Source organism: Phacochoerus africanus, chromosome 2 (assembly GCF_016906955.1).
Source record: "Phacochoerus africanus isolate WHEZ1 chromosome 2, ROS_Pafr_v1, whole genome shotgun sequence".
Taxonomy (NCBI): domain Eukaryota; kingdom Metazoa; phylum Chordata; class Mammalia; order Artiodactyla; family Suidae; genus Phacochoerus; species Phacochoerus africanus.
Genome location: NC_062545.1, coordinates 255,682,427 through 255,704,892, shown reverse-complemented (window position 1 = coordinate 255,704,892; position 22,466 = coordinate 255,682,427). Strand labels below are relative to the sequence as shown.

General features: G+C 40.3%; 1 protein-coding gene across 1 annotated transcript; it reads left to right on the top strand.

Annotated features, from left to right (window-relative positions):
• Positions 1 to 667: 667 nt before the first annotated feature.
• ZFP37 (ZFP37 zinc finger protein) lies at positions 668 to 18,370 on the top strand. The gene is made up of 4 exons (XM_047768180.1): positions 668 to 815; positions 13,105 to 13,231; positions 13,545 to 13,679; positions 16,777 to 18,370. The coding sequence occupies exons 1-4, from the start codon at positions 684 to 686 to the stop codon at positions 18,285 to 18,287; spliced, it is 1,905 nt and encodes a 634-aa protein (XP_047624136.1). The 5' UTR covers positions 668 to 683; the 3' UTR covers positions 18,288 to 18,370.
• Positions 18,371 to 22,466: the final 4,096 nt, after the last annotated feature.

The window sequence follows — 22,466 nt, the reverse complement described above, 5'->3', positions numbered from 1 at the left end:
TTTCTGCTTACTTAGCAAACCTAACCAACCTAGTTTGCACATGGTGTAAATACTCAACATATAATTGTTACATGAGTGAAGTTTATACATGAGAAATTATTTCTGCTCCAGTTGCTTATCTGGCTGAAACATCACCAACAAACTGGTTCTCACTGAGTGATGCGTACACTTAACTTTATGCTTCATTTTTCCTCATTGTTCTTATATCATAAATGAAAAGACATATTTCAAAGGTTAAGTGTTCTCTCTCTATATAAAGCAATGGCACCTGCCCAGTCGGACTTTTCTTTCTTTCTCCGTTCAGTTTCTCTCATTATTCCAGCTCTCTGCAGTCCGCAGTAGGCAGCGCGATTCCTGGTTTCACCGCATCTGGCTGCACTGATTGGGAAAATCAAGTACAAATTCTGTGCTCAAGTGTTGAAACCTCTGAGCACCAGAGGTGGTGTGTCAGGCTCAGCGAGCACTTTGCAGTGGGTAACCGAACCTGGTTTCTGCTCGTTTGTGTCTCACCACTGCAACACCTTCTAAGATAGTCGGGTCACCAGTCTCCGAGCCCACCCGGAGCGCGGAGGGTCCCTTGTACGGCGGGGTCTCGGTCAAGATGGCCGCGCCCGCAGCCGATACCCAAGTGCGCCGCCATCGCAGCTGCCGGAGGGGCTGAGGCCGCGCTCCGGGTGGCGGCCATGACAGCCCCCGCCTGCGCCCAGATCCTGACAAAGCCAGAGACCGTTTACCAGAGGAGAAGCGCAGGGACCACCGAAGAGGCCGGGTGTCCCCCGGAGATGGCTGTGTCGGAGCCCAGGGGCAGCACCGCGGTGAGCGCAATGCTGGGGCGGGGTCGTCTGGTGGTCTGATGTAGTCTAATCAGGTGTCAGTTACTGGAGGGTTACTGGCGTGTGTGAAGATAGGTGATTTGGGAATTGGAGTCGATGCTGGAGGGCCTTTTGTGGGGAGGTTGGGGAGGAGAGCAGGGGGATGATGTTGGCATCCTTAGGGATTTCTGGTGTAGTGTGGGGGTGGGGTGGTCGGTGCGTTACAGTTTAAGAAATCAGTGTTGGAGAGATCTGCGGTGACAGTGATTGTGGGGAGGGGTCTGTGGCAGTCACGAAAAGTCAGAGTTTGGAAAGCCATGGGGATCAGAAAGGGGGCTCTGTGGTGTATCAGAGATTGGGGAGGTCTGCGGGGGTCGCAAGTGAGAATGTCTGTGGAGCCACCAATTATTGTGCCTGTGGTAGTTAAGACACTGAATTGTCTCTGTGTGCAGAGGTGCAGATCAGATAGTGGTTTATCGCAATAGTTAAAGGGAAGAGATGATGGTTTAGACTAGGATTGTAGCAGTGAAATGACAAAAACGATTTAGAATAAATCTGGAGATGAGCCAATAGGACTTACTGATGAATTGATATGGAGCAAGCAAGAGGGAAAAAAAAAAGGAATCAAGATTTCCATCTAGGCCTTTTGGAACTGAGTAGATTTCATATTTTCTGAGAAAGGGTTGGTGTTGGAGAAGACCAAATTTGATGGGTTAAACGGGAGCCTGGGTGGGTGACTGTGGTTCTTTTTGGGGCATGTCAAGATGCCCCGTTACATGTTCAAATAGAGATGTTGAGTCATTGTTAGGTATATGGATCTAGAACTTAGGAGAGCTGTGGGCTAGGGAATCCATATTTGAAAAGCATCAGCGTAAAGATGGCATTTAAAGCCCTAAGATTGGATGAGATTGCCTAGGAAGAGATGGCAGATAAGGAAGAAAAGAGGGCAAAGGTCAGAGCTCTGGGTCAGTCTGACGTTTTGAGCTCTAGTGGAGAACCAAAAATAAATAGAAAAATTTTTAAAAATAAGAAAAAGGAGAATGAGGAATAGCCACTGAGGTAGGAGGAAAACTGTGTAAATGTGGTGTCAAAGAAACATAAGGAAGCTTTTCAAGACAATGGGAGTAGTCAGTTGTGTCATGCTCTTATGAGTTCCAAAAGCATGACTATAGAGAATTTGACTTTGGCACAATGTCGCTCAATGGCTATTTTGATTGATTAGAGCTCTTTTAGTGGAATGATCGGGGTAAATTTTTTCATATGATGATATTAAAGCACCTTTGTGTGTCATTGGGAATGACCTAGAAGAAAAGAAAAAATAGATGGTACAAAAGAGAAAGAGGGAATTCCTGTTGTGGCTCAGCGGTTAATGAACCCAGCTAGCATCGATGAGGATGCAGGTTCGATCCCTGGCCTTGCTCAGTGGGTTAAGGATCCAGCATTGCCATGAGCTGTGGTGTAGGTCACAGACACAGCTCAGATCCTGCGTTGCTGTGGCTGTGGCATAGGCCGGCCGCTATAGTTCCGATTCCACCCCTAGCCTGGGAACTTCCATATGCCACAGGTGTGGCCCTTAAAAAAAAAAAAAAAAAAAAAAAGAGATTGAGGTTAATTGTAGGGGCAAAGTCCTTGAGAAGGCAGTTGAGGATGGGATCCAGAGCGTAAGTGGAGAAACTCCCTAAAGTGAGAGAAGGAACACCTCTTCCCACTGTTCTGAGGAATTAGAAAAGTGACTCATTACCTCAACTATGTAAACAATGTAATTTATGCTGAATATCTGATTCCCTTCTGGGGACCTGGGATTTTGGGTATGGGCTAGGCAGAGAGTGCCTATTATGACCAATCCCTAGGAAACACCTTGGGTGCTATGGAGTCTCTAATAAGCTTCTTTGGTAAACAGCATTGAAAAAAATACTGAGGTATGTAGTTGATTTATAGTGTTAGTTTCTGCTGTACAGCAAAGTGATTCAGTTATATGTGTGTGTGTATTTTTTTTTTATATTCTTCCCAGTATTGTTCACTGCAAGATATTGAATATAGTTCCCTGTAGGACCTTGTTGTTTCTCTATTTTACATATAGTAGTTTGTATCTGCTAATCCCAAACTCCTAATTCATCTCTCCCCCACTCCCTTTCCCTCTGGTAGCTCTAAGTTTGTTTTCTATATGTGTAAGTCTGTTTCTGTTTGTAAAGAAATTCATTTGTGTCATATTTTAGATTCCACATATAAGTGCTATCATTTTGTGTTTGTCTTTCTCTGATGTTCTGACCTTAGCATGATAATCTTGAATCCATTCATGTTGCTGCAAATGGCATTATTTTATTCTTTTATATGACTGAGAAGTATTCCATTGTATATGTGCACCATATCTTCTTTATCCATTCATTATTGATGGACATTTAGATTGCTTCCTTGTCTTGGCTGTCGTAAACAGTGCTGCTGTGAATATTGGCGTGCAGGGATCTTTTCAAATTCTAGTTTTCACGGTATATATACCCAGGAGTGGACTTGCTGGACCATAGGGCAACTCTTCTTTAAAAATTTTATGGCCATGACCTTGGCATATAGAAGTTCCAGGGCCAGGGATTGAGTCCAAGCCACAGCTGTGACCTATACCACAGCTGCAGCAAAGCCGAATCCTTTAACCTACTGTACCAGGAGGGATCTAAAAACACCTCTGAATGCCTTGAGTACAGCCCCCTAAATCCCCCAAAACCCCTAAAAATAGAGTTTCCAACGAGAAAACAGTATGGAGCTTCCTCAAAAACTAAAAATAGGAGTTCCCAAGTGGCGCAGCAGGTTAAGGATCCGGTGTTGTCACTGCCGTGGCTTGGGTTGCTGCTGTGGTGTGGGTTTTATTTCCTGGCCCTGGAACCCAATACTATTTTCCATAGTGGCATAGTGCACCAATTTACATTCCCACCAGCGGTGCAGGAGGGTTCCCTTTTCTCCACATCCTCTCCAGCATTTATTTGTAGACTTTTTAATGATGGCCATTCTGACAGGTATGAGTCAAAATTCTGACCAGTATGAGGTGGTGTATCATTGTCGTTTTGATTTCTATAATTTCTCTATTAATTAGTGATGATGAGCATCTTTTCATGTGCCTATTGGTCATCTGTTTGTCTTCTTTGAAGAAATGTTTAGATCTTCTGTCCATTTTTTGATTGGGTTTGTTTTTTTGTGTTTTTTTTTGTTTTTTTTGGTGTTGAGTTGTATGAGCTGTTTGCATATTTTAGAAATAAAGCCCTTGTCAGTCACATTGTTTGGTAACCAACATTTCATATGTGTTAGTACATCTCATTTCTGGAAGAGTTAAGTGTGTGCTGTGTGACTCCACTGGGAGAAGACTCTTGGCAATTTGTGCCTGGTTTCCTTTGAACTTCACCTCATGCACCTTTTCCCTTAACTGATTCTGCTTTGAATTCTTTTGCTGTGCTAAATCATAGCTATGAGTACAACCCTTTCCTGAATCCTGTGAGTCTTTCTAGTGACTCATCAGAGCAAACCGTTAATGGTTTCAAGTCTGGTGATACTCTAAACAAGATAGGAGTTTTGAAGGATAAATGAAAAACAGTTGAAAATATTATTTACCTCATCTTCTAGCCCTGAAGTTCTTGCGTGGGGGTGGAAGTGGGTCAGCAACCTCCACTGGGGACCACTGGAAGGGAGCAGAATCATAAGGAGACAGGTAGATTTTGGTTAAAGCCATCAGATGAAGGGAATGCCTAAAGAGGGTGAGCAGCATGTAGTGGAGTTTGCTGGCAGTAATTAGGGTTTCTGTAAAGGCACTGTTGAGAGCTCTGTCATGTCAGTGATTGGAGATGAATAAGATTTGGTGTCATAGCAGAGATGGAGATTGATATGTTCCACTGGTATCAATAATTGAACCTGTGAGAATATGTGATCAGAGTGTTTGTTGGGGGCAGGTGACTGGGAGATCTGCTGCTGTTAGTGACTGGGAGGATTGTTGGGATCAGTCATTTTGGAATTCTAGGCTTGCTGACTGGGAAGGGCCAGGCTGGCTCAGTGATTGGGAGGCCAGTGGCAAGTAATGACAGGTCTTACAGAAATCAGTGACTGGAAGTTCGTGAGGTAGAGACTGATGACATATGCAGTTAATCAATGGTCTGTGGAGTTAAGAGGTGATCTTTAAATGTTAAGGAGACATGTTTGAAGGTATAATTATTAATTTCAAAATTCTCCGGTAGTTGCCTAATAAGAGTAAAACTTTAACATGCTTTCATTTCTCCCCAGTCCACAACCAGTTATATTCCTGCTTATTTTTCTTACATCCTACCTCTTGATTTTAAGGATACTTTTATAACAATTGCAAAAAAAATATTATCAGGTTACTTGGAAGTAACTAGACATTTTACTGCTTTTTTATTCATAGCACTCTCTTATATATTATTTAATTTTTCCCAATCTCAAAATCTTTATTCTGATTCAGTTTTCCTTTTTTTTAAAAAAATCATTCCCGGAGTTCCCTTATGACTCAGTGGGTTAAGGTGTTGTCACTGCTATGGCTCAGGTCGCTGTTGTAGCATGAGTTGGATTCCTGGCCTGGGAACTTACACATGCTGTGGGCTCAGCCAAAAAATAAAAATAAAAAAAAAATTGTTCCTCTTTTTCTCCTTTCTCTCTCCTCATCCCTCCCACCACATCCCTTACTTCCTCTCTCCCTCCTTCTCTTTCTTTCTGAAATACATAGATAATATTCTTTCTGCATGCCTAAAATGCTTTACTTTTGCTTCCAAACATAAATGACTTTTTCTTGACTGGTTATAAAAACCAAGGGTCTCAATTCTTCTACTTCAAAACTCTATAAACACTACTCATAGTCTTTTTTTTTTTTTTGTTAAAAGGGCCGCACCCTTGGCATATGGAGGTTCCTGGGCTAGGGGTCTAATTGGAGTTACAGCTGCCAGTCACAGCCACAGCTCACAGCAATGCCAGATCTTTAATCCACTGAGCAAGGCCAGGGATCGAACCCACAACCTAATGGTTCCTAGTCAGATTCATTTCCACTGCACCAGGATGGGAACTCCTTTTTTTTTTCCCCCATAGTCTTTTGTTACACAGAAAAGATAAAGACTGATTCTGGTTTGTTTGTTTTTGTAATTGTCTTTATTTTATTTATTTTTTTAATTACTCAAATGAATTTATCACATCTGTAGTTGTATAATGATCATAACAATCTGATTTCACAGGATTTCCATCCCTCAGCCCAAGCACATCCCCCCACCTCCCAAACTGTCTCCTCCAGAGACCATAAGTTTTTCAATGTCTGTGAGTCAGCATCTGTTCTGCAAAGAAGTTCAGTCTGTCCTTTTTTCAGATTCCACATTTCAGCAAAAGCATTTGATGTTGGTGTCTCATTGTATGGCTGACTTCATTTAGCGTGATAATTTCTAGGTCCATCCATGTTGCTAAAAAATGCTGGTATTTCATTCTTTTTAATGGCTGAGTAATATTCCATTGTGTCTATGTACTACATCTTCTTGATCCACTCCTCTGTCGATGGACATTTACATTGTTTCCATGTTTTGGCTATTGTAAATAGTGCTGCAATGAACATTGGAGTACATGGGTCTTTGTGAGTCATGGTTTTCTCTGGGTAGATGCCCAGGAGTGGAATTGCTAGAACAAATGGTAGTTCTATGTTTAGTTTTCTGAGGAATCTCCATACTGTTTTCCACAGGGGTTGCACCAATTTACAATCCCACCAACAGTGTATGAGTGTTCCTTTTTCTCCACACCCTCTCTAGCACTTATCGTTTGTAGACTTTTGGATGATGACCATTCTGGTGTAAGGTGGTACCTCATGGTGGTTTTGATTTTCATCTCTCTAATAATGAGTGATGTTGAACATCTTTTCATGTGTTTTTTGGCCATCCGTATGTCTTCTTTGGAGAACTGTCTGTTTAGATCTTCTGCCCATTTTTTGGATGGGGTTGTTTTTTTTTTTTGGTATGGAGCTGCAGAAGTTGTTTATAAATTTTGGAGATTAATCCCCTGTCAATCGATTCACTTGCAAAGATTTTCTCCCATTCTGTGGGTTGTCTTTTCATTTTGTTTAGGCTTTCCTTTGCTGTGTAAAAACTTTGAAGTTTGATTAGGTCCCATTTATTTATTTTTGTTTTTGTTGTCAATATTCTGAGAGGTAGATCTGAGAAGATGTTGCTGTCGTTTATGTCAGAAAGTGTTTGGCCTATGTTTTCCTCTAAGAGTTTGATAGTGTCTGGTCTTATATCTAGGTCTTTAATCCATTTGGAGTTTATTTTTGTGTATGGTGTTAGGGAGTGTTCTAATTTCATTCTTTTCCATGTGGCTGTCCAGTTTTCCCAGCACCACTTATTGACCAAGCTGTCCTTTCTCCATTGTATATTCTTGCCTCCTTTGTCATAGATGAGTTGGCTGTAGGTGCGTGGGTTTAATTCTGGGCTTTCTATCCTCTTCCACTGATCTACATTTTTGTCTTTGCGCCAGTACCATGTGGTTTTGATGATTGTTGCTTTGTAGTATAGTCTGACGTCCAGGAGCCTGATTCCTCCAGCTCCATTTTTATTTTTCAGGATGTCTTTGGCTATTCTGGGTCTTTTGTGCTTCCAAACAAACTTTAAAATATTTTGTTTGAGTTCTGTGAAAAATGTCCTTGTAATTTGATAGGGATTGCATTGAATCTGTAGATTGCCTTGGGTAGTATAGTCATTTTGATAATATTAACTCTTCTAATCCACGAGCATGGTATATCTTTCCATCTATTTGTGTCATCTTTGATTTCTTTCATCAGTGGCTTATAGTTTTCAGAGTACAGGTCTTTTGTCTCTTTAGGTAGGTTTACTTCTAGGTATTTTATTCTTTTGAATGAGATGGTAAACGGGATTGCTTCCCTAATTTCTTTTTCTGCTCTTTCATTGTTAGTGTATAGAAATGCCGTCGATTTCTGTGTATTGATTTTGTATCCTCTGACTTTGCCAAATTTGTGGATGAGCTCTAACAGTTTTCTGGTAGAGTCTTTAGGATTCTCTAGGTATAGTATCATGTTACTTGCAAATAGTGATAGTTTTACTTCTTCCTTTCCAATTTGGATTCCTTTTATTTCTTTTACTTCTCTGATTGCTGTGGCTAGGACTTCCAGAACTATGTTGAACAGTAGTGGTGAGAGCAGACATCCTTGTCTTGTTCCTGATCTCACTGGGAATTCTTTCAGCGTTTCACCATTGAGAATGATGTTTACTGTGGGTTTGTCATATATGGCCTTTACCATGTTGAGGTAGGTTCCCGTTATGCCCACTTTCTGAAGGGTTTTTATCAGAGGTGGGTGTTGCATTTTGTCAAAGACTTTTTCTGCATCTATTGAGAGGATCATGTGGTTTTTATTCTTCAGTTTGTTAATGTGGTGTATCACACTGATGGATTTGCGGATATTGAAGAACCCTTGCGTCCCTGGGATAAAACCCACTTGATCATGATGTACAATCCTTTTAATGTATTGTTGGATGTGGTTTGCTAGTATTTTGTTGAGGATTTTTGCATCAATGTTCATCAGTGAAATCGGCCTGTAGTTTTCTTTTTTTGTGGAATGTTTGTCTGGTTTTGGTACCAGGGTGATGGTGGCCTCATAGAATGAGTTTGGGAGAATCCCTTCCTCTGCAATGTTTTGAAATAGTTTCAGAAGGAGGGGTGTTAGCTCTTCTCTAAATGTTTGATAGAATTCGCCTGTGAAGCTGTCTGGTCCTGGACTTTTGTTTGTTGGAAGTTTTTCATCACAGTTTTAATTTCAGTTCTTGTGATTGGTCCATTCATCTTTTCTATTTCGTCTTGGTTTAGTCTTGGAAGATTGTATTTTTCTAAGAATTTGTCCATGTCTTCTAGGTTTTCTGTTTGATTGGCATATAGTTGCATATAGTAGTCTCTTATGATCCTTTGTATTTCTGTGATGTCCGTTGTTACTTCTCCTTTTTCATTTCTAATTTTGTTGATTTGAGTCCTCTCTCTTTTTTGCTTGATAAGTCTGACTAAGGGTTTATCAATTTTGTTGATCTTTTCAAAGAACCAGCTTTTCATTTCATTGATCTTTTCTGTGGTTTTCTTTGTTTCTATTTCATTGATTTCTGCTCTGATCTTTATGAGTTCTTTCCTTCTACTAACTTTAGGTCTTGTCTGTTCTTCTCTCTCAAGGTGCTTTAGATGTAAAGTTAGTTTGTTTATTTGAGCTTTTTCTTGTTTCCTGAGGTGGGCTTGTATTGCTCTAAACTTTCCTCTTAGAACGGCTTTTGCTACATGCCATAGGTTTTGGAGTGTCGTATCTTCGTTGTCATTTGCTGCTAGGTATTTTTGAATTTCCTCTTTGATTTCTTCAGTGATCCATTGGTTGTTTAGTAGCATGTTTAGTCTCCATGTGTTTGTGTTTTTTGCAGTTTTTTTCTTATTGTTGATTTCCAGTCATAGAGCGTTGTGGTCAGAAAAGATGCTTGATATGATTTCAATTTTCTTAAAGTTGCCAAGGTTGGATTTGTAGCCCAGGAAATGATCAGTCTTAGAGAATGTTCCATGTGCACTTGAGAAGAATGTGTATTCGGTTGCTTTTGGATGGAATGTCCTATAATATCTATTAAGTCCATCTGGTTTAATGCATCATTCAGGGCCTGTGTTTCCTTATTGATTTTCTGTCTGGTTGATCTGTCTATTGCTGTAAGTGGGGTGTTAAAGTCCCCCACTATGATTGTGTTATTGTCGATTTCTCCTTTTAAGGTTGTTAGCAGTAGCCTTATATACTGTGGTGAACCTGTGTTGGGTGCGTAGATATTTAAAATTGTTATATCTTCTTCTTGGATTGATCCTTTGATCATTATGTAATGTCCTTCCTTGTCCCTTAAAATACTCTTCATTTTAAAGTCTGATATGAGTATTGCTACTCCAGCTTTCTCTTGATCCCTGTTTGCATGAAATATTTTCTTCCATCCTCTCACTTTCAATTTGTATGTGTCCCTAGAAGTGAAGTGGGTCTCTTGAAGACAGCATATATATGGGTCTTGTTTTTGTATCCATTCAGCCAGTCTATGTCTTTTGGTTGGGGCGTTTAGTCCATTCACATTTAAGGTAATTATTGATATGCATGTTCTTATTGCCATTTTATTAATTACTTTGAGTTTGTTTTTGCTGCTCTTTTTCCTTTCCTTCTTTTCTTGTTCTTTTCTGCCTAGGGAAATTTCTTTAGTATTTGTTGTAAGGCTGGTTTAGTATTGCTGAATTCTCTCAGCTTTTGGTTATCTGTGAAGGTTTTGATTTCTCCTTCAAATTTGAACGAGAGCCTTGCTGGGTAGAGTAATCTTGGTTGGAGGTTTTTTCCTTTCATCACATTGAGTATATCATGCCACTCCCTCTGGCCTGCAGAGTTTCTGTTGAAAAATCTGCCAATAGCCTTATCAGGGTTCCCTTGTATGTTATTTGTTTCTTTTCCCTAGCTGCTTTCAAGATTTTCTCTTTGTCTTTAATTTTGGTCAGTTTGATTAGTATGTGTCTTGGTGTATTCCTCCTTGGGTTTATTTTATAGGTACTCGTTGTGCTTCCTGGATTTGAGTGAGTGGTTCCCTTCCCCATGTTAGGGAAGTTTTTGACTATTATCTCTTGGAATATTTTTTCTGTCCCCTTCTCTCTCTCTTCTCCTTCTGGCACCCCTATAATATGGATGTTGGTGCATTTAACGTTGTCCCAGAATTCTCTGAGACTCTCTTCATTTGTTTTCAATGTTTTTTTCTGTTTTCTGTTCTGCATCCGTAATTTCCCCTAAGCTGTCCTCCACCTCACCTATCCGTTCTTCTGCCTCCTATATTCTGCTGTTGGTTGCTTCTAGTGAATTTTTTTTATTTCAATTATTGTATTTTGCATCTCTTCTCATTTAAGTTTTATATCTTGTATCTCTTTGGTCAGTGTTTCCTGTAAGTTATCCATCTTTGCCTCCAGTTTATTTCCAATGTCTTGCATCATCTTCAGCATCAACAGACTAAAGTCTTTTTCCTGAAGGCTAAGAATCTCCTCCTCACTTAGCTGTTTTTCCTTTCTCCCTCATCTGAGTTATAGTTCTCTGTCTTTTCATTTTTATAGGTTTTTGGTGTGGTGACCTTTTTACAGATAATAAAGTTGTAGCCTCTCTTACTTCTGGTGTCTGCGCCCCCCCCACCCCCGTGGCTGAAGTCAGTATGGGGGCTTGCTGTAGGCTTCCTGATGAGAGGGGCTGATGCCTGCCCCCTGGTAGGTGGGGCCGATTCTAATCCCTCTGGTGGGTGGGGCTTAGTCTCTGGATGGGATTAGAGGCAGCTGTGTGCCTGAGGGGTCTTTAGGTAGCCTGTTTACTGAGGGGTGGGGCTGTGATCCCACCTGGATTGTTGTTTGTCCTGGGGCTTCTCAGCAGGTGACTGATGGGTGGGGCCAGATTTTCCCAAAATGGCCACCTCCAGAGCTTTGCTTTCAATGTCCTTCCCTCACAACAAGCCACATTCACCCCTGTTTTCCCAGGATGTCCTCTAAGAACTGTGGTCAGGTTTGACCCAGATTCCTATGGAGACTTTGCTTTGCCCTGGGACCCAGTGCACGTGAAAGTCCGTGTGTGCCTTTTAAGAATGGGGTCTCCGTTTCCCCCAGTCCTGTCTAACTCTTGTGCACAAGCCCCACTGGCCTTCAATGCCAGATGCTCTGGGGCTCTTTCTCTCCATGCCAGATCTCCACACATGAGAGTTTAATGTGGGGCTCAGAACTCTCTCTCCTGTAGGTGAGTCTCTGTGAACCAGTTAGTTTTCAGTCTTTGGAGCTTCCCACCCGGGAGGTATGGGGTTGTTTATATTGTAAAATCGCCCCTCCTACCTCTTGATGTGGCCTCCTCTTTTTTTCTGGAGTAGGATATCTTTTTTAAGGTTTCCAGTCCATTTAGGTGAAGAGTGCTCAGTCTTTAGTTGTGAATTTTGTTGTTTTTAGGAGAGAAGTTGAGCTCCAGTCCTTCTATTCCGCCATCTTAATCCCATCCTGTAATTGTCTTTCTGATAATCATGCAATTTTTTTTTGAAAGTACCCTAGACTGCATGGCTTAAAACAACAGAACTTTATTTCTGACAGTTTTGGAGGCTAGAAGTCTGAGATCAGGGTACAGCATGGTTGTTGGGATCTGGTGAAAGCCCTCTGCTAGCTTTCAGACTTCTTGTTATATCATCACATGGCAGAAAGAGCAGACAAAGGAAGCAAGCTCTCTCATGACTCTTTTTTTTTTGTTGTTTTTCCTGGGCCTGTGGCACATGGAACTTCCTGGGCCAGGGACTGAACCTGTGCCACAGCTGCAGCTCTCATGAGTCTTATAGGGGCACTAATCTCATCCATGAAGATTCCAGTCTCATGACCTCATCTAATCCTGATTATCTCCCAAAGGCCCTATCTCCTAATATCATCATCTTTTTTTTTTTTTGTCTTTTGTCTCTTTTTTGTTGTTGTTGTTGTTGTTGCTATTTCTTGGGCCGCTCCCGCGGCATATGGAGGTTCCCAGGCTAGGGGTTGAATCGGAGCTGTAGCCACCGGCCTACGCCAGAGCCACAGCAACGTGGGATCCGAGCCGCGTCTGCAGCCTACACCACAGCTCACGGCAACGCCGGATCGTTAACCCACTGAGCAAGGGCAGGGACCGAACCCGCAACCTCATGGTTCCTAGTCGGATTCGTTAACCACTGCGCCACGACGGGAACTCCCTAATATCATCATCTTGGCAGGCAAGGTTTCAACAACAAATTTGGGGTGGGGTGGTGGAGGGGACACAAACATTTATTCTGTAATAGGGACATTTCTGAATATAATTTTTGTTGCTCAAAAACAAAATTGTGGGAGTTCCCATTGTGGCTCAGCAGAAACAAGTTGTATCCATGAGGATATGGTTTTGTTCCTTGGCCTCACTCAGTGGGTTAACGATCTGGGGTTGCTGAGAGCTGTGGTGTAGGTCGCAGATGTGGCTCAGATCCCATGTTGCTATGGCTGTGGTTGGCAGCCACAGCTCCTATTCAGTCCCTAGCCAGGGAACTTCCATATGGCACAGGTGCAGCCCTAAAAAGCAAACAAAGTAAAACAACAATGAAAACTCCCAAAGAATAAAAAAAAAAAAAAACCCACAGAAATGTGAAATTGGGTGAAAAATAAGCCCCCTATATAACATTATGATGAACAGTGAATGGTCAAGGTAAGAACAAGTCATCATTATCTTGTCCAAGGCTCTCACTGATGAGATTGAACTAGGAATATGCTATTGCAGGGACCAGTAACAGTCAAAGATGTGACTATGGCCTTTACCAAGAAGGAATGGGAGCAACTAGATGCCACTCAGAGGAGCCTGTACAAGGATGTGATGCTGGAGAATTATAGCAACCTAGCCTCAACAGGTAAGGACAGTTCCTTTGTAATTCAGAATGTGCCTACTGTGATACCTTCTCTCTGAAGTCCTTGATAAGTTTATCCTTGACTTTTGTGAGTCAAAGTTTTAATCTCCTTTGGGTACTAGGCAGAATCCTTGTACCCCTGGCTGCAAAATGGAAGGTCTACTTAGATGGGGTACATGGGCATCTGCATTGTGAAATCTCAGAAGCTATGTATATTTTATCCTTTAAAATTGAGCTCTGAAGCTCAAATGTTAGGGCTTGATTTCTGGGTTGTTTGTTGTCCTAAAACTCAATTTTTACTATTTCTCATGAGTAGGGTGTCAAGCTCTCAAACCAGACATGATATCCAAGTTGGGAAAAGGAGAAGAGCTGTGGCTGGGGAAAGGAAAAAAACCCAAACAAGGTGGTTTGAGTGAAATAGCAAGACCCAAGGAAGTAGGAGCCAACAGAAGTAAGTTCCTTGTTTCTTGGTGGTAAATTTGGAATTCTTCAAAGCATAATTATTCTTAAATTGGTCTTACAGATCCTAGACTCTAGGAGTTCCCTTCATGGCTCAGCAGTTAATGAACTCGACTAGGATCCATAAGAATTTGGGCTTGATCCCTGGCCTCACTCAGTAGGTTAAAGATCTAGTGTTGCCATGAGCTGTGGTGTAGGTCAAAGACGAGGTTCGGATCCTGCATTGCTGTGGCTGTGGCTTAGGCTGGCAGCTACAGCTCTGATTTGACCCCTAGCCTGGGACCTTCCATATGCTGCAGGTGTGGCCCTAAAAAAAAAAAAAAATGATCCTAGACTCTTCTTTCTTATCCAGGAAGTAGCAGTAGAAAAATATCAAAGTGTGCTGGGGGTGGGGGTTTCCTGGTGGTACAGTAGGTTAAGGATCCGGTGGTGTCACTGCTGTGGCTCAGGTCCTGTGGCTTGGGTCACTGCTGTGGCACAGGTTCAGTCCCTGGCCTGGGAACTTCTGCCCGCCGCAGGTGCTGCCAAAAAAAAAAAAAAAAATCTCCTGGGGAAGAGGAATACAAACTGCAATGATTCTCTAGCCTTGGAGATTCTAATATCTCTTCCTTTTGTGAACCTGTCCACATGAGAATTTCTCATGTGAGCTTCACTGTAGTCCTGAGCCACTGTGACTTAATGGGAATTTGCCTATACCACTCATATCAGTCAGCTTAGGCTAAGTTATGCCCCATTAAGGAAAGGCCCCAAGGAGTTCCTGTTGTGGCTCAGGGGATTAAGAACTGACATAGTGTCTGTGAAGATGCTGGTTCGATCCTGCCTCGATCAGTGGATTAAGGATCTGGCATTGCTGCAAGCTTCAGCATAGGTTGCACATGTGGCTCAGATCTGTCACTACTATGGCTATAGCATAGGCCAGCAGCTGTAGCTCTGACTCGACCCCTATCCTGGGAACTTCCATATGCTGCAATGTGCAGCTATAAAAAAAGAAAAACAAAAGGAAAGACCACCCCCCCCATTAAAAATTTTTTTTTTTTATTTTTAGGGCTGCACCCACGGCATATGGAGGTTCCCAGGATAGGGGTCCACAGCAACAGCAACTTGGGATCCAAGCTGCGTCTGCAACCTACACCACGGTTCAAAGCAATGCCGGTCCTTAACCCGCTGAATGAGGCCAAGGATCAAACCCGGGTTCTCATGGATGCTAGTAGGTTCGTTAACCTCTGAGCCATCATAGGAACTCCTAAACACCATTATTCTTTTCTGTTTGAACCTAGTTTTCACTTCATCCATGTAATGTTCTTTTACTACCAAGACAACTATTCACTGTTTATCTCTTTCTGAGGTCATGGGGATTCTTATAGCATCTTCTCTTTCTGAATCTCTTTAATTCCTACCCTGAAGCTTTCCTCTGCTTTTACATGTACATAGCTGAAAAAGGCCACCCTGAAAATGGTAGTCCTAGCTCCTAAGTTTTTAGGTTTTTGCATATGTAGTGTCCATATCTAGCTAACAGAAGTCTTTAAGTTTTAATTCTAAATTCTTAGGAGATAGAATATTGTTGGGTTAGCTGGGGCCTGATGTTTACCACTGTTCAGTAAGTTGCTTTCAACCAGAAGTTGAATCATACAGTAAAAACATGACTGCCTACATCTGTCATGACTGCCTACATCTGTCAAAGTTGTATAATGTGTGGAGTAAAGAATATGAACAGTCACTTATAGTTAGGAATTAGCTTAAAATTTATAATTGACAATTAGAGTGACCTGACAGGAAGGTGTGCTCCATAGCAAACTATTGGAAAACAAGTGTGTGTGTACACTATAAATCTAAATGGTATAATGTTTATTTGCCAATCTCATTATTGTAAATTTTATCATACTGTAAAGGCATCAGAGAACTAAGTGAAACCGTGGGATGTTTCTTTCTTTTTAAATTTTGTTTATTTATTTTGTCTTTTTAGGACTGCACCCATGGTGTATGGAAGTTCCCAGGCTAGGGGTTGAATTGGAACTGCAGCCACTGGCCTATTCCATAGCTATAGCAATGCCAGCTCTTCTGTGTCTGTGACTTACACCACAGCTCACAGCAGCACTGGATTCTTAACCCACTGAATGAGGCCAGGGATTGAACCCGCATCCTCATGGATACCAATCAGTTTCTTAACCAGCTGAGCTACAACGGGAATTCTTGTGGGATGTTTCTTAATACAGGAATGTCATTATTATATTGATCATAGGTGGTAGCAATGAAACATCCTTCCCTGCTTAATACCTCAATCACAAAATTTTACTTGAGCTATCCTAAGAAAATGGAAAAATTTACACAAGGCTTCTTGTAACCTAAGGGCTGATCCTTCAGCTGGGGCCTAGAGCCAGTACTGGGAAGCCGTTAGGAGCTTGGATTATGCAAATGGTCTCTTTAAGGACACATTATCTTACATCTCTGCTTTTCTGTCAGTGTATATGCCTCATTCTTTGTCCTGATGAACTTGCTGTTTATATGGGGAAAATATGGCTTATAGTACTTGTCTTATATCATTTTAAAATATAGCACCCAGTGGAAACTAAGTAGAGTCTATAATACATTTTTAGGAGGCAGACTCATTGAACATCTTGACTTGAGCCAACAGCCTCCAACTGTGACTATGAAAAGTTGGATAAATATAGTATAGGCTCTAAGAGCCAAATACTGTAGGTAGATTGGCAGTTATTAAAGCTGGGCAGCTTGGGCTCAGGAGAGACTTCAAAAAGTGTCAAGTACAATTACAAGCTCTTTTAACTTCATCCATTTCTTATTCACTGCTCCTTGTGTTTATTTCATCTTCTGTCCCAGGTTGCAATGTCATATTTATAAACAGCCAAAGCTTTTTTTAGTCTCTGTTGTCACTTTTCTTTCCCATTTTTACTACAACACTTTCTCCCTCAAGTCCAAAGGATAGGGATATTTGCACTTGCTATTTCATTCACATTAGGATACTAGGCTTGAATAAAGACTCAACCCCACAACAGAGCATTTCTCTATAAGTTGTATTACAAAATATGAGAATGCAAAGATTCACAAGATTATCTGATTGAATTTCATTTTAGAGGAAGTCCAGCAAGATGATGACCAGCTGGAGAACCACCAGGAATCTCCAAACAAACTCCTTAGGGAAGTTGCATTCAAGAAAAAAAATCTGACTAAGAAAAAGGGCCATGAATGTAGTTCATTGGAGAAAAAAAATATGAGTACAAAGCATGTTCCCTCAAAAAAAAAGCTTCTTAAATTTGATTCATATGAAAAGAATTTAGACTTACCTGGTCATGTAAAAAACTATGCAGAAAAGAAACGTGATGTAGCTAAAGAGCACAGGAAATCATTCGGCCATAGCTTATCTGATGCAAAGAAAGACAAAAGCCAGATTGAAAAAATACATGAGAAGTTATCCAACCGTAGCTCATCTAAAAGGACTGACAAAAGTCAAACTGGCAAGAAACATACTAAACGAGACAAACTTCAAACTGGAGAAAAACATGAGAAATTGTCCAGCCATAGTTCGTCTCCTACTAAGCATGACAAAACTCAGAATAAAGTGAAACCGTATGAATGTAATGAATGTGGGAAGGTTCTCAGCCATAAACAAGGACTTGTTGACCATCAGAGAATTCATACTGGGGAGAAACCATATGAATGTAATGAGTGTGGAATAGCCTTTAGCCAAAAATCACACCTTGTTGTACACCAGAGAACTCACACTGGAGAAAAACCATATGAATGTAGTCAGTGTGGCAAAGCCCATGGTCATAAACACGCCCTCACTGACCATCTGAGAGTTCATACTGGGGAAAAGCCCTATAAATGTACTGAATGTGGAAAAACCTTCAGACATAGCTCAAACCTTATTCAACATGCACGATCTCATACAGGCGAGAAGCCCTATGAATGCAAGGAATGTGGAAAGTCCTTTAGGTATAACTCATCTCTTACTGAACATGTGAGAACTCATACAGGTGAAATACCATATGAATGTAATGAATGTGGAAAAGCCTTTAAGTATAGTTCATCCCTTACTAAACATATGAGAATTCATACAGGTGAGAAACCCTTTGAATGTGGTGAATGTAAGAAAGCTTTCAGCAAGAAGTCACACCTCACTATACATCAAAGAACTCATACTAAAGAGAAACCCTATAAATGTAATGAATGTGGAAAAGCCTTTGGACATAGCTCATCTCTTACTTACCATATGAGAACTCATACAGGTGAAAGTCCCTTTGAGTGTAATCAGTGTGGGAAGGCCTTCAAACAAATTGAAGGTCTTACTCAGCATCAGAGAGTTCATACTGGGGAGAAGCCCTATGAATGTAATGAATGTGGAAAAGCCTTTAGCCAAAAGTCACACCTCATTGTACATCAGAGAACTCATACTGGCGAGAAACCCTATGAATGTAATGAATGTGGAAAAGCCTTCAATGCAAAGTCACAACTTATTATACATCAGAGATCCCACACTGGGGAGAAACCTTATGAATGTAATGAATGTGGAAAAGCCTTCAAACAAAATGCATCCCTTACCAAACATGTGAAAACTCATTTAGAAGAGAAATCTCAAGATTGAAATTAGTGTGGGATGCAGTTCCTTGATGGCTTCTTGGTGGGTTAAGGATCCAGTGTTGTTACTGCTACAGCTGTGGTTTCTGCTCTGATGTGTGTTCAGTCCCTGGGCCAGGAACTTCTGCATGCTGTTGACATGACTGAAAAGAAATGAAAGTAGTGTGGGAAACCTGAACTAAAAGTATTACTTAACTTTGGAAGTATTCTGAATTTAAAGGATTTTAGAAAGCCTTTAACAAGAAGTTATACCTCATTACACACAAGAGAATTTGAAAATGAATCTTTATATAGAGGAAATGGATGGAAAGTTTAAACTTGATAATAAACCTTTTATAGAAAATACTGTTTTATAAATAATTATTATAAGTGATCTGTATATTCAGATTGAAATATAAAGCTTTTAAAATTGTTAACAAATTGAGTAATCAGAGCACTAGAGAAACAAATTACATATGCTGACAGTTCCTGAATTGCTTGAGTATTGTGTACTTAAGCATCACATATGAAAATTGAATTTACATATCTGTTTGTTACTGTGTATAAATGTGTGTGATCATTGGTATGACTTTCATCTTTGATGCTATCATGCAGCTCTTAATATCTTTTCTAGCCTCTGCATTGGCAGAAAACTTTATGAGGGTTATTATTTATGTAAAAAATGTTAACACAAAATTAAGAGAAATGAAAGAAAGCAGCTGAGGACACACAGGTATGCTATTCAAGATACATCGTCAAGTGAAAAAAAGCAGGTTGCTTAACTGTGTATATAGTATGTTCCCACTTAAGGGTATGTGTGTTTGCCTGTGTGTGGAATGAGAAGGAGAACTCCTTTTTATTGTATACTGTTTAAATTTTTAAACCATGTACATATATTATTTTCACAATTAAAATCTTATTAAAATGTATAAATCAATACTAATCAAAATTTTCACTGAACCCACTCCATGATGTTGTTTGACAAAGATTTCTATGCCTATTCACGAATGAGGATATGGTATTATATTTGATATTGAATTTATAAAGGCTTTTCCTAGCAGATGTGTAATGAATTACAGCTATAACTCAGCACTGTGTTTCTTCTATATACTGCGTTTTTTGTGGGTTTTTTTGGCAACATCCATGGCATATGTAAGTTTCTAGGCCAGGGATTGAAACCATGCTCTAGCAGCGACCCAAGCCATTACAGTGACAATGCTAGATCCTTAATTTCCTGTGCCACCAGGGAACACCATCTATTTGAGATACACACACACACACACACACACACACACACACACACACACATACTGCTTTTTAGGGCCACCCCGTGGCATATGGAAGTTCTCAGGCTAGGGGGTCGAATCAGAGCTACAACTGCCGGCCTATGCCACAGCCACAGTAATGCTGGATCCAAGCCGTGTCTGCGACCTACACCACAGCTCATGGCAATGCCAAATCCCCAACACACTGAGTGAGGCCAGAGATTGAACCCACATCCTCATGGATGCTAGTCGGATTCGTTTTCCTGCCACACTACAATGGTAACTCCTGATTGGCTACATTTTTAAAGACTGAATGTGAATGGTGATTGCAGCTGAATGAACGTGATTTTTTGAACAGTCACTCCATTTTTATCTCCTATTCAGAGTGCTTATACACAAATACCTCAATCTGGGATTTCAAATGTATTGCAACAAATGGCATTACTCCCTGTTCTTACCCAATAGCAGAACTTGTTAATGGATCACTGCACTTCTTCTGGGTAAAACTAGACTTGACCTCAGAATCATCCTTAAGCATGCACTCCAGAAAGTACTATTAATCAATTTGGGTTTGCACAGGAAATCTGTTTTCCTATTTTTCATTCATGAGTCTGAACTATTCTAAATTTTAAGTTGTTACACTAAAATCAGTAACATAAGGACAAAAATGGTTTTATAATATAAAGTAATAATAATATTTGGCATATATATTACCTTTTACATTTTTTTCCCAGCACATTCACTGCAATCTGATTTGTTCCTCAGAATAAATATATGAGTTGGTAAGGAAAACTTGTCTAGCCACGGTCAATAGTTCTCGGTAAATATTTCACCTAGATACCAGTGTAACATAATTATGGGCCCTCAACAAATATGTGATTAAATGCCATCTTTGCATATATTTTCCATTCCAGTGCTTGCATGCTTAACCTCATTTCGGAGAATTAAAAGGTATAAATATTTAGAATGGAACATGTATGTCAGTGTGAGTGTGTGTGTATATGTGTGCATGCATTGAAGATCAACTTATGGATGTTATGCCCTCATTACCAAGTAACTTATTTACTCTCAGGGGAAGAAAAATGAAAGACATTTCCATCAGTAATTTATACTAAGTGAAAATCTGGCACTATGCACAGAATGAATCATCACTTTCCAGAGCTGTAGAAGATCTGTACTTTTTAGAAGAATGAAATAGTTGCATATTATGGCCAGATTAAATTTCCTGCACCTCTTGGAGAACCCTTGGTACTATCACACCTGGGATGGTCAAGAATATAGATATTCCTGAATAGTGGAAATAAATGCTGAAAGCCACCCTGTGTAGTAAAAAGTGAATTAAAATTGAACATCAACAAATGAGGAAATGATGTGTAAAAATAATTAGAAGCAAACAATGGAGGAAAATAGACATACATAGGTGAGTCTAAATCAGTGATGCACAAGCTTTAGCATGTATCAAACTGCCTGGAGGGCTTGTTAAAACACAGACTTTAGAGATGGGTCTGCTCTCAAAATTTCTGATTCAGTAGGTGGTTGATGGGGCTTGGGAATTTGCATTTTAAGTAAGTTCCCAGAAGATGCTGGTCTGGGGACCACACTTTGAGAATCACTGATCTGAATAATTGTTAAGCAAATTTTTAAAATATGTTTAAATGTTCCTGAGACATTTATTTAATATAAAGAAGAGGAAGGGTCATATATCTTTAAAGTTAATTATTAACAATTTAAAAACTTTTATTCAAGTCATATTGATCACCTACTATATGCAGGACACTATTCTAAGTCCTAGAGGTATAGCAGTCAACAAAACAAAACAAAATGAAAAAAATCTTGTCCTCAGAGAGCTTAATTCTAGAGTGGGAGACAGGCAATAAATCTAAATATAGTTGCCCCTTGGTATCCACAGGGAACTGGTTTCAGGACCAGCCACAAAATCTGAGGATGCCTAAATCTCATAGTTGGCTCTCAAAATCCACTGCTCCATATCCAAGGATTCAATCAACCATGAATCATGAAGCACTGTATATATTTGTTGAATAAAATCCATGTATAATTGGACCTGTACAGTTCAACGTGTGTTGTTGAAGAGTCAACTCTAATTAAAATATGGAGTATGGAATTCCTGCTGTGGCCCCAAGGGGATTGGTGGTGTCTGCGGTACCAGGATGCTTCCAGGAGTCTATGATACAGGGTGTACTATAATTATCACAGAACACAGAGAAGCTGGATAAAACAAGTTGCCTGTTAATTGATTAAATAAAGTATGACACCCTCATGAGATGGAAGTTGGTGTGGCAGAAGGAGATAATTTGAGAGAAAACACGCAGGGTTTTTGTTTTTACTTGAAAAACCATAAGACTGAGTTCATGGCAACCACAGCTACTGTAAAGGGAGAATCCCCAAAAAAGAGAGATGCAAAAGAGAGGGGGGACCCAAATTTTGGGAATAAACTCTGCTCATGTCTCTGACTGACCCTTGAACCATGCAGGTAGGGCACATCCCCTAACCCTTTTTATCTTTAGAACTGAGCTTTCATTTGTGCTGCTGCCCCAGAGACAAGTTTAAAGGTTGAGTCAGACCATGCTAATTACTTGATAGGACAAAAACATTAACACTTCTGCAAAAAAAAATAACAGAATCCAGAATTGCCATGATTTATCATTCATGATATCTAGGACACAAAACTTACCATGATTTATCATTCATGACACCTAGGACACGAAACATTCGAAGAATTAGGAAAATATGACCATTTCAAGAAAATGGATAACCAACCCAGAAACTAAAATAAGTGTGAGGATATTAGCGTAGCTTTTATAACAATGCTTAATGAAATAAAATGTGCTCATGATGAATGTAAAGATTTTAAACTTTGTCAGTGACTGGGTGTTAGTGGTGGGAGTGTGGGAAGGGCTCTCAGGAAGGCTTAGGTTTAATGA

What these genes read in the sequence shown, in the direction of transcription:
- ZFP37 (XM_047768180.1), top strand. Translation starts at nt 684, where the DNA reads ATGACAGCCCCCGCCTGCGCCCAGATCCTGACAAAGCCAGAGACCGTT. An exon ending in TAGCAACCTAGCCTCAACAG is followed by an intron (nt 13,232 to 13,544) that starts GTAAGGACAGTT and finishes TCTCATGAGTAG; the next exon opens with GGTGTCAAGCTCTCAAACCA. An exon ending in GGAAGTAGGAGCCAACAGAA is followed by an intron (nt 13,680 to 16,776) that starts GTAAGTTCCTTG and finishes ATTTCATTTTAG; the next exon opens with AGGAAGTCCAGCAAGATGAT.